The sequence below is a fragment of the Spea bombifrons genome, chromosome 3 (assembly GCF_027358695.1).
Source record: "Spea bombifrons isolate aSpeBom1 chromosome 3, aSpeBom1.2.pri, whole genome shotgun sequence".
In the NCBI taxonomy this organism is placed as follows: domain Eukaryota; kingdom Metazoa; phylum Chordata; class Amphibia; order Anura; family Pelobatidae; genus Spea; species Spea bombifrons.
Genome location: NC_071089.1, coordinates 18,002,556 through 18,014,525, shown reverse-complemented (window position 1 = coordinate 18,014,525; position 11,970 = coordinate 18,002,556). Strand labels below are relative to the sequence as shown.

At 41.8% G+C, this 11,970-nt stretch overlaps 1 protein-coding gene across 1 annotated transcript; it reads right to left on the bottom strand.

Moving 5' to 3' along the window:
- Window positions 1-364: 364 nt before the first annotated feature.
- NDUFAF5 (NADH:ubiquinone oxidoreductase complex assembly factor 5) lies at window positions 365-11,930 on the bottom strand. Its single transcript, XM_053461357.1, has 11 exons — window positions 11,497-11,930; window positions 10,787-10,827; window positions 10,620-10,683; window positions 8,629-8,676; window positions 8,424-8,527; window positions 7,809-7,848; window positions 6,693-6,890; window positions 5,917-5,977; window positions 2,042-2,125; window positions 1,023-1,105; window positions 365-536 (listed from the first exon to the last, which is right to left on the bottom strand). Exons 1-11 carry the CDS (start codon window positions 11,824-11,826, stop codon window positions 441-443), a joined length of 1,149 nt encoding a protein of 382 aa, XP_053317332.1. The 5' UTR covers window positions 11,827-11,930; the 3' UTR covers window positions 365-440.
- Window positions 11,931-11,970: the final 40 nt, after the last annotated feature.

Below are 11,970 nucleotides of genomic sequence, written 5' to 3'. Positions count from 1 at the left end.
TATATTCTGTACATACATGCTAAATGCATTTGATTTTGGGTTAATGGAGAAATCTTTCGTTTTTTCTTGCACTAACGCCTTAAACAAGAGATGTGAACAACTCAATTGTTTTGCTCATGCTTTGGCCACTCCGATCTTTAATCTATGACATGATACCGGTGGTGTAATAGTGTCCAATACTGCAACATAGTGATTACGGTACAGATCGCTTCCGCATCAATGGCGGCCAGCTGTCACTTCTCTAGGAATTATTGGCTTGGTGCTCAATTGCCCATACCTCACCTCCCTACCTGCAGTATCAACAAATATTAACTGTCTTTGACAAACATGACTGCCCTTCTTACAAAGAAATATAAGGCGAGTATGCATAAGAAAATGAATTTATTACAAAACACTATTATTAAATACACTCATCCAGAATACGGAAAATTCAGTGCTTTTTAGCTTTCTTTCCCTTTCCCTTTTGAAATAATTTCATTGACTTTTTTTAAGTCACCAAATGATGCCGACGCAGAACCTCTCTTGGCTGGCTTTGCCTGAAAAAAGAAAGAGAAAATGAAATCAGAAAGATATATAATTTTTCAAGACTGTTTACAGTTTCTCATGGAGCACTAAAGCCAAATGAAATCACTTCTTTACAGATAACGCAACTCATGAAGAAACTGGAGGCTGACGCAATTTCATGGCCTAAAAAAAAATTTGATTCATTGATTCATATATTTATCAAATGGAAGATTCTATTAGGAAGATCCTCCTAAGGAGTTCATCTGATATCCCATATCGTATTCGACACCAAGATGAGATACGTTTTTCTATTGATAAATATAGGATACAGACTGAAAAGCTATCGACTGCTAACAAAAAAGCTCAAAAACATCTTAAAGAACAGGAAATCAGAAAATTCTATGTTCTAGACATGATTTAAAAACACACAGACATGTTTACCTTGTTAGGAGCTGCTATAAAACGACCCTAGTACTTTTCTGCTAGTATTACATTGACGATGACATTACTGCTCGTACCTGTGACACGTGAGGTTTCCATCCAATCATGTAATAGATCTGAAAGGTGGCCGGGACAGACCCATCCTGCTCACCGTACATTTCTACAAAAGAGCAAATCATAAGAACGTTTGCAGTAAGGGCGCAGCGAATCTCTACATTGTTTAACCAGCGATTTGAGTTTGGTAATGTGGGAGATAATTCAGAGACCGCCATGTCTATTTACAGGGACAGATTAGTGGCTCTGAAACTAAAGTACTGAAGCACTCAGTAACCATGACCGTATGTGAGCGCCATGATGTGTACAGTACTCCTCCAAAAATAAACATTTTGACACAGAATTGGAAGCTGCGGTGCAACATTTTCTTTCTTCCTCTGTCATCCAAAATTTCTTGGCACTGATTGGCTGCTTAGGCTCTCAATCAGTGGCAGTAAAATACTTCAATTGAAATCTGAGTATTAGTGTCACATACTGATGCTTCAGCAGCCAATCAGTGGCAGGAAAGTACTCCCAACTGTAATTAATGGGAAGACTTTGCACATGCGCAGGCAGCGTTCTGCAGACCCAGAGTTCATCGCATGCAGGGAGATGCATTGGGCATTAAGTAGGAACAAATGCCTCGTACATTCGGAAAATGGACCGTGTGAACATTTAAAGGGACCATGCACCTTTCATATGTATCCGAGTGCTTATGATGGCTGGAGTGCCTGACATTTTTTTCTCCATTGTGTGACATCAGTTTTCATTTAGCTAATAGATTGTCTGCTTTTTATGGTTTAGTTATAAGCCCAAGCTTATCACAGTATTTAACTCAGGGTTCATGAGATAAACTGGTAAGTAATGTTAAACACATGGTTTCAAAAACCGAGTGTAGGAGGGCCATATATACAACTGCAAAAGATTATAATATGTTTACATCTATCACACTGTGGGCTAAACAAAAATCTGTTATTTATATAGCCTCCGCGGTGCAATAACCGTCTCGTATCACAGGGTTAGATCCCATATACACAGCACCGGATGTCCCGGGTGACGTTACCTTGGTAAATAGCAGCAGCCGCCAGCAGTGAATCCCTGTGGAGCAAAGATCTTCTGTTCCAGGTGCAGTTACTTTCCCCCATACCTGGAAAAATCACACAAAAACCTGCTAGATCAACACACTGTTTTTCCCCAAACTTGTTATAATAGAACTCCCATAATCCCGGGTATTCACAGAGTGGAAATGAAAGCTACTAATACGGATTCTCTGAGGGCTGCGCATGCATGTGCTGACAGTAAACACCTTTACACAGATTTACTAACCGCTCTGATCTGTAACATGTAGGATCAGCGACTGCTTAACGTCTTGTGGTATTCTCATTTATATATCAATTATATAATCAGAATCTTTTGTTTTAGGTTTTAGTTATTATTGTCAACAGAACCCAAACATATTTCTTCTATATAGCTACGTACATGCGTGTTATGTGTGGGAAATGTATACGTTGCTGGCCTTGTCTCTACATTGATACATCATGTTCTCATTGTACACGAAACTAAAAATAAATTTAAAAAAGGTAGACAGACGTTCCATAATATATTATCTACGGTAATACAAGAGACCCTCTGAATCTGGACCCCCCAGTCCTAAAGGAACCCCATCTTCTTCCAAGACTCCATCATTACAAACACTTCAGCGCGATCGCTTCCAAACGACAGCGTTCCCCGACGCCTAATTATTACGACACTTTGTTTTATCGCACAGCCGTCTACTGAAACAAATTGCCATTTTTCTTCCAATTAAATATCCTGCTTATTTTTTTGTGACAGTTAATGACTAATAATTACTTTTAGGATTGTTTGAAGTAAATATAATTCTCTCAACAACAGACTTTTTTTGTGATTTATTAACCTATCCAAATAGTAATTAGCCATACAAGCAACTTTACAACTTACTTAAATTACTCAATAAAAATTTGAATTAATTGTCTCTATAATAAATAGCCAATTCACTTTTTTGTAACACAATTATATTTGTTTAAGTGCATTTATACATTATAACCTTAAAATAGATGTAAAATGTTTTACTTCAGCATGTAATATAAAAACATTCAACACAGCGGCGTAATGTACTGAATCCAGTCCAGGTCGGAAGGGCCCTTTCTAAATAATTTAAAACCGGCGTGGTGAGACCGCAGCGGGGTCACGTCACGCCATGTCACCCTGGGGTGAAACCGAGGCTGCGCAGACAGTATGCAAGCAGGAGCGGTAAGCAGGAGGGATGGGGTATATATGTTTGTATGTATGTGACCAGTGATGTCTATGCATAAGGGTCTGCGAGCAGGGATGTCTATGTATAAGTACCAACGTTCTAATGGATAAAATAGTAGAATATTAATGAGAATATGGATGGGACTATTGTCTAATTGGTGGCTAACATGTTCTAGTGTTGCCTGTTTAGGAGAAAGCCTAGCACTGGCTTAACAGAGGTCCCTGGATTGCGAGGGGTCTCTGTCCATGGAGGGACCCCCCCAAACTTCTCCCGACCCCAGGCTGTGCAACAGGCCGGATAGCTGCGATCTCTCAGTCGGCACACTAAGTTTGAGGGAGCAGAAGAGCTCTTGCTAGCTGCTGGACAAGAAAGGTAGGATGGCAGGGGGCTGGGTGTGTGCGTGTTTAAGTATGCTACTGTGTGTGTGTGGGTATAAGTGTATTAGTATGTGTGTTTGTGTGTGTTTAGGTATAGTAATGTAAGCGTGTATTTAAGCAAGCATGTTAGTATGTTACAGTGTGTGTGCGCGCGCGTGTATGTGCGCGCGCGTGTCAGAGTACCTCGGGGAACCCCACCTTAAGTCTTTTTCTTTACGCGCCTGGAGACTAGGGTTAGTAACGCCTGGGTGCAGTATTTATTTTGTGCCAATAAAATTTTCTAAAGTTCTACCTAAAGTGGATCTGTCAGCTTTCCCTAATTCTACACTTTACAGCCCTATACACAAAATAAACCAATGTACAAGAATATATAAAACCCACCTAAGATGCATAGCATGGGGAAAGGTACCTTCCTGCGGTTTGTTTACTGAAGGGAGAGCCGTGTTTCAATTCCTTGACTTCACTATACATTATGAAAAGCCAACCCCAGCGAGCTTCTACTGCAGGAAGGGCTTGGCTGGCCCTGTATAATGCATTGTTAAATCAGTGAAATCTCTTAAGTCTCCTTACACATTGATTTATGCATCAGACAGGGACAGCTCAGCTCACCATGCTGGACAAACCTTCTCATTTTATGAACAGTGAAGTAGGAGAGAGTTGAAGCAGCAACTCCAGCAGGGTAAATCCTTTTAGAATGCAAGGGTCTCTATTACAAAGCTAAGATTGATCTTAACTGCCATATTGGAAGATTCTTTTGTAGAAAGATGTGAACAAGGGTGTTCCTCAACCGTCAGATACCGTATTGGCCTGATTATAGGCCGCACTTTTCCTCCACTTTAGAGTGGGGGTGCGACCTATAATAAGGGTTTAGCGCAGGGATGCAGTTCCGGGCAGGTTTTTCTTTTCTTTATCATTCAGGTTAGGCTCCAGATCCCCCGCAGCGCTGCAGGACACCTGGATCCTCCTCTCCAGCAGCCGCTGAAAGTCTGTGCGATGCACGTAGAGAACCTCCGCTGCCGCCGGGGATTCTATGACGGAGCACCAGCGTCACATGACCTTCTGGTGCTCCACCACCGGAAGCGGAGGTTGCGCGTAGACGTCCACCGGCTGGCCCTGTTAGACAGGGAGTCTGGGGGTGCAATATCTATAAGTAAGGTGCATTATGAATTAAGGGGGGACGTATAAATGGCTATTGGTTTTCCAAATTTCTGTTTATATAATAATATGCATATTAGATACCAAAAATGTTAAAATGCATGTATTCCTGTTTATTAGGTAAAATACCGTTTTACTATTTTTCTTAGAAAATATTTTTTTCTTTAAAATAGCACCAAACCTCAAGGGTGCAGCCTATAATCGAGTCAATACGGTATATACAGCAATAGTCAGCAAACCTGCTGACAGCCTCTGTATACTGATGTACCAGTGAGTTTTTGGAATATGACATATATTGTGATATACACTGTATAAACTTCAGGGCAGACACTTACACACACACACACTTTGCATTTACTGCAGCCTCCTATTTCACTGCCTAATCCATAGGGTCAGACAGGCAGAAGACAAAAACAACTCATCATCATGCTAAAGAGCACAAAAAAGCAGGTGAAGATGGGCTGCCCGTGTTGCAGTTTAATAGACGCTGAGAATCCCAACTCAGTATGTGTCCCCAACTTTGTGATCCTGAAGGTAAGGCTCTTTCCTGCACTGCTCTATTTAAATAAACGTCTTCTGTCTCAATGTCAATAATATTCTGCATTTCACTAGAATCAGGCAAAATAAATAAAACTGAGATTCAGGGAAGCACACACTGCATTATAACAAGCACTAAATGTCAACGCTAGTTTTGGGGAATATAAATATTTTATTTGTAGAACATATGATGACATCTGGTGGTTGAAGTAAAAATTGCAAACTAAGAACGTTCATGCCAAGGGCTCCGTATAATATGTTGCTGTTGCACATTATCTAAAAAACATTTGTGGTTTTATAAATGCAAATTAAATAAAGCTAATAATATCATAAGATATATATTATATAAAAAATTAAATTTGCCTCTTTAGAAATAAAAGCAGAATAACTCCAACATAATATTCCTCTGTTCACGTATGTACATGTTACAGACTATGAAGGCATACTGGCAGCGCTCTACACAAATGTACAAATAGTGGCAGACAGTGTGCATTGTGCTTTAGGCCTGGAATGGAAAAATAGATTGGAAAGCTTTCCAAGGACATGCAGAAGGGGTGATAAATCACCTAAAGAAATAATAAGTAATGTACTTGCCTTTCAGATCTTCCATGACTTCAAACATTCCAGGATAGTGAACCTGAATTTCGTCAGCATCCTATATTAAACACAGCCGGTTAGATTAGGCATTCACTGTATTCCGTGACGCAAAGAAAGAAAGGAAGATTAAGCGTTACGCATGACATCATACTGATGACAGGTATAACGGCCGCTACCGAGCAGGACTAAGATAGAATGACTGAGGTTAATACAGGAGGGAGCAGAGATAAGGCCAACCTGAATTTAGGTCTAGGCCAAGGACCAAATAACGTTTGATGTTTTTACAACAGGAAAAAATGGGCAGACTAAGTGAGCTGAATATATACACCATCAAATAAATATGTTTCTATGCCCGGCACAGAGCAGTTATAAACTGTATTAACACAGTATTCCTTTTATATACATTGTGTGTAGTAATGAAAGGCCCACTTTAAATGTTTAGGCGCTCATGAAATGGGAATTGCTATGGTATTCACGTCGGCAATCACACACTTCTGCGCAGAATAGCATAAGAACGCAACACCATTAAACTAAAATCTTCCAAAATGTCAGGTCGACAAAATCTTCAAAATGCATGTGCTTGGGCACAATCCCAGTATTTAAGCAAATTTTCCAGGTTTTTTCAAATAAATTATTCATTTGCTTGCAGTAATTACTTAAATCAACTGACCTATAAATTTTGGCATATTTACCAAATAGTAATTGCTAGATTTACAAGTCAATTAAAAACAAACAAACATCAATTAAAAAAAAAAAAAACAATCTAGACTTACCACAGTCAGCATGTTAAACCCAGCTCTTCCCAAAAGGTTTCCGAGGTCAGTGACCGCAGTGAACGGAGACACGTGGGGTGAAAAACCTCCTTCTCGTTCTATCTCTGCCAGCTGCAAAGAGCAGCGGAGCTCATAGAGGGTTTCCCCGCCAAACATGGCGCCAATAAACACGCCGTCTTCTTTGAGGACACGATGTATCTGAAAGACACAAGAGCATACAGTGTAAAGGGTCAATAATGGTCCACACTTTCCAAGCTCGTATTATTATTATTATTAATATGGTAGCATATCGAGCTATGAAACTAGTAGTAAAAATGTGAAATATAACCGTATTAACGTAGCTGAAAAATGGCATTGTTAACCATGTACATGTACAAAACTCTTAAAATCAGTACTTAAAATTGATATTACTACTCGGTTACACTCATGATACAAAGGGCTCTTATAATAGGACCCACAGGGCTCTCCTGCAAGAAGAGTTAAGTTCAAATACACCTTCATTTATTTATAAGGAAGTCAACAGTAAAGGGGAATAAAACCGCTTCTCTCTGTCACCGCCTGCTGGCCAGGAATGAGGAAAAGGAGACATTTCTGTTAGTAGTATTTTAACATAAGAAAGGACTTCATGATGGAGTCCCCTACCAACCCAACATCTTCACGGACCTGGACAAAAACCATGCCCAAACATTTTCATCTGGGTCCATGCACATTAAACTGTATCACATTGCCCCACGTCTGCTTTTATTCCAATAGACTTCCTTTATCTTCAGATATGGAGGCTGCCGTCGGTAGTGATATTTTCAGAGGACTTTTCCACTCAAACACCACACCAAGCTTTATGATGTGCTAATGAAGTCTGATTCGCCATAGATGTTAATGAGACAAAGTGTCTGGCTGAGTAATTAAGACCGAGTCATTCTATTGTTTATCATGGGCTAAAACAACACATGGCTAATATGCAGCTGTCTGAAAATATCGTACTACCTAAAAACTAGAACGCTTTTAAAACAGAAAGCAGTATTTCTGGAAACTCATTTTTAATGTGATAGTTGGAGTAAAAGTAAAGCGCTCCCCTTTAGACCGTTTCATATTTAACGGTTCTATTATTTTTCTCACCTCTTGAAATGCTCGTGGCAGGTCGTTTACCCAGTGCAAGCTGAAAGGAAAGGACATTTATTATCCACACGTCATTCATGTCTACATAAAAGCCGTAAGAAACATTAGCTGGAATACAATACATATATGTGTGTACAAACACATATGTTTCAGAGCCTATTCTCAGGTCAGCGACTCCAATACAATATTACAAACTGGTGCTTCGAAACGCTCCAAACTATGGTGGCCACTGAGATATATTGTGGCCTAGACCAACTAGCCCTAGCATACTTCCCAACTGTCCCGGTTTTGCCACTCTACTGAGGTAGAGCTCAGCAGTACAGGGGGATTCGGGAGAATGCATATTGCACATGCATTGAATTATGCGCATGCACAGTAGCGCTGCCGGTTTGAGCCCCACCCAGCCTTTCAAGCTCCACATCACCCAATCTACATGGGTAGAAGTTGGGAGGTATGGGGTACAGGGATGCGGGTCCAGACAGGGCAACAGTCCCTCTGCTGCTGCTGCAAAAAAAGGGGGCAGATAGCCTCTTGGGTGATCGGCCCTGCCAGTGTGCTGTTGCTCTGATCTCCCCAACACACACATACTGTATATACACATAATACAGCGTATACCTCAAACTGCTTACAACAAGATCAAACGTATTTTCTTTAAACGGAATAAATTCTTCATCCGCTATTACACTGAAGGTTGGAATTTCAGATGGCGCAGAACTTTTCTAAGGACACAAGAAGGAAAACACACAAAAAGTCAATCAAATGCATCCCATTTTCTCATTTTGTTTAATTTTGAATTAGTCACAATAAAACCCCATCTTACCAAAGCCTTCGCTGACATGTCTGTCTGAACTAATTTCTCGACGGTTTCCTGCAGATACAAAGAATAATAATGCAGTGAGTTCCTACAGGAGCTCAAATGAATCGCTTACTTTATTATACATTTAATGTATGTGAAGATCTGCATACCCTCCAAGACCAACAAAATCCTATAACGACGACGCACATCATCATTCTTACCTTGCAAATTGCCCGTGGCATTCTTCCAAGCGGCTCCCTTGCATTAATGCGCTCGTATATATCAGTGTACGAGTCATTCTTAGTACTGGCATTCCTGCGCACACATCTCTTACCAGGATAATAATGCTCCGGATTCAGACGTTAAGTCCACAAAACAATATAAAATCTAATCTCCGGCACAGAAACGGGTACCATAACATTATTGTAACGATCCGGCTGAAAATTGCAGCTCTCATGGCCTTAATAACTTTATTTCGGCGATATAAAATATTACGGCTTTTAGCTCAGTAAACAGGGCAAGCAATGAAATCTGTGGCATCTTAACGTCCCGCGTGGCGGTAAATATTTCTTAGAAAACAATGAGAATTGCCCAGGAGGGGATTGATTATTTTATGCATTCGGGTTCTAATGAGATAATGCAATTGAATTACAGCGTTCTAGCGTGGTGACAGGCCATACAATATAAAAAAAACAGGACAGAGATTGAGTAACACACATAGTAACTGAAATTCAGTGTGTAATTGTGCATGCAAGCGAGCATGGATGTGCAATTGAGTGTATGTATGTGTAGGTGTTTGTGTGTGAGCATGTATGGGTGAGATGGAGTGTGTGTTAGTGAGTACGAGTAAGTGTGTGTAATTTGTGTAAGCATGAACGTGTAATTGTGTGTGAGCATGTATGGGTGAGATGGAGTGTGTGTTAGTGAGTACGAGTAAGTGTGTGTAATTTGTGTAAGCATGAACGTGTAATTGTGTGTGAGCATGTATGTGTAGGTGTTTGTGTGAGCATGCATGTGTAAGTGGGGTGAGATAAAGTGTGTGTTAGAATGAATGTGTATGTGTGTGTTAGTGAGTACGAGTCAGTGAGAGTGAGTTAAGTGTGTGAGCATGAATGTGTAATTGTGTGTGTATGTATGTGTTTGTGTGTGAGCATATATGTGTAAGTGGGGTGAGATGAAGTGTGTGTTAGAATGAATGTGTATATGTGCGTTAGTAAGTATGAGTGTGGGTAATTTGTGTATGTGTGTTTACATTTGTGTGCCAGAGTGTATGTTGGAAGTGGGTGTAAGGGGCAAAAAAGGCACAGGCTCTGTGGTTTCTAGTTAAGTTCCAACATTTCCCTCTCACAATACATAACTTGTGTATTGTGATTGTGCCTCGTTGGTTACCTGGCTGGGGTCTTAATTGTGGTCTCCATTGCAACGCACGGAGGGGCTATTCATTGAAAGAGTCAAAAACAACGTCTCCAAGGTTACGTAGAGTTTCTAAACATGCGTGTAGACAAGACGCACATATGCTGCTTTCAACGGTTCCTCCAGCACCAGGACCAAGTTGCTCCATGCAGGATACGTCAAGTCAAGCAGCAGATATCGCAGCGCAGAGATGTAACCGTTTACTACAATATCATTTCCCTGACACCTCGTCTTAAGTACTTGATAAGCATTCTTCTAAAATGAACAAAACAAGATTTACTTGACCTGGAAGTTGCAGCCTTGCTGCAGCAGCTGCCCTTCTCCCCCCAGGATTCCAAAAATTCAGTTACAAGAAAGCGCTTCCATTCAAATCAATAGGGACGCGTGCCGTGCATGCACACAGGGGCTAAGCCAGCGCTGGAGGCGAGTATATCGCGTGCAGGGAGACGTCCGCCCGAACGCATGGAAAATAGCTGGGGGGGGGTCTGCAGAATATCTCCATGCAGCTACCATGTGATGGCGGAGTGTCCGCTCACACGCAGGGCTATAAAAAGCGTAACCTCTTCTTCCATACTAACTTCATACACCACGATAGTACATACCTTAGTTAAATGCTGAGAAATATACCCCTTTCCACAGCCAAGATCTAAAGCAAAAGGAAACGTCCTGCAAGACAAAGCACGCGATCGGTGAAGAAAGTATCGGTACGTAACACCAGGCAGAAGATAACCGATTAATGCGGTGTGCAGGCGAGTATGCCGGTGCTTACCTGGCTACATCAAACACCCGGTCGGCAATTCTTCCTCCCACCTGTACGAATTAGAAAGAAGTTCATTCTAATTTACTAAGAGGGTGGTAGATAAATGGAACTGTCTCCCATCAGAAGAGGTAGAACCTTATGCAGTAAGGGAATGTAAGCATGCATGGGACAAGCCTATGTCAGGAATCTAAGACCAGACCCGTGACTGATTAAGATACGAGTGTTTACACCGGAAAACGCGAGCAGACCGGCTGAACGTTCCCATCTGCCATCAATGTCTCTGCTTCTGAAGGAGACCGTTAAGCGGCCATCAATGCAAAATAAGATTGTGAAGCGTTAACGATGATCGTACGGCCGTTAAATGCCACAATCACAGCGGCTTTAGGTGTACTGTGAAACATATAGGCACATTCCATTGGTTGCTATGGTGATTGCCCAATACTTGCTCTTTTATTTACACAGACCTACTCATGGTGAGTAACCTCAGTTATTTGATGTATATATGCAAACTGCCCCAAATCACCTTCTATGCAAAACCCCTAAAATTGCTATAATTATTCATTTTAAGTCAATGGGGGTGCCCTGTAAGAGCGCTCAGACCAGATTTGCACCCGTTTCCAACTTGAAGCCTTTTGTAAGAAGGGAGGATTGAAACATGGGGCAGAAGCAGGGACTAGCTGTAGGAATGAGGCCAGATGTCAGGTGTAGGAGTGACTTACTTCTTCCTTGAGGTAGTCATACTGGCGGCCATCCGGCAGGGAAGCAGCCCAGTCCCGCTGCCTCCTCTTCATGCTCCTGTCAAACACATTGAAAACGCTCTCCGTCCCAGAGCTAGACGCCCCTCTGCGGGGTAACGTGTGGCGGGGACCGGGGAACTTCCCGTGCTTAGTGCTGGAGGCGAGACAGCGGCAGCTCCTTCCAAGCGTGTGGCCGGCTCTGCATACCCGGGTACCGGCCCTGCACAGAGCCGCTGTCACTCCCATCACGCAGGGGGATATAGCACTGCTGAGCATCGTCAACATGCATCTGCCGTCAGTCACACCGCGCATAATAATAACTACACATGACGGCGTACAGACGCCTCCTGTCCCGGAGGATTATATTATACAGGGTGAGGGTTCCTGGCGGCTTCCCACACCGCAGTCCTACTTCCCACCCGCACAACTCTCCCGCTCCTTCTCCTTAAACCAAGG

Bases quoted from the DNA above. Each gene is read 5' to 3' on its own strand.
- NDUFAF5 (XM_053461357.1), bottom strand. From the start codon at position 11,826: ATGCGCGGTGTGACTGACGGCAGATGCATGTTGACGATGCTCAGCAGT. The intron at 7,849-8,423 runs GTATACGCTGTA...CTTTCCTTTCAG, and splicing joins CTTGTTGTAAGCAGTTTGAG to CTTGCACTGGGTAAACGACC. The intron at 6,891-7,808 runs GTGAGAAAAATA...TGTGTCTTTCAG, and splicing joins TGCCACGAGCATTTCAAGAG to ATACATCGTGTCCTCAAAGA.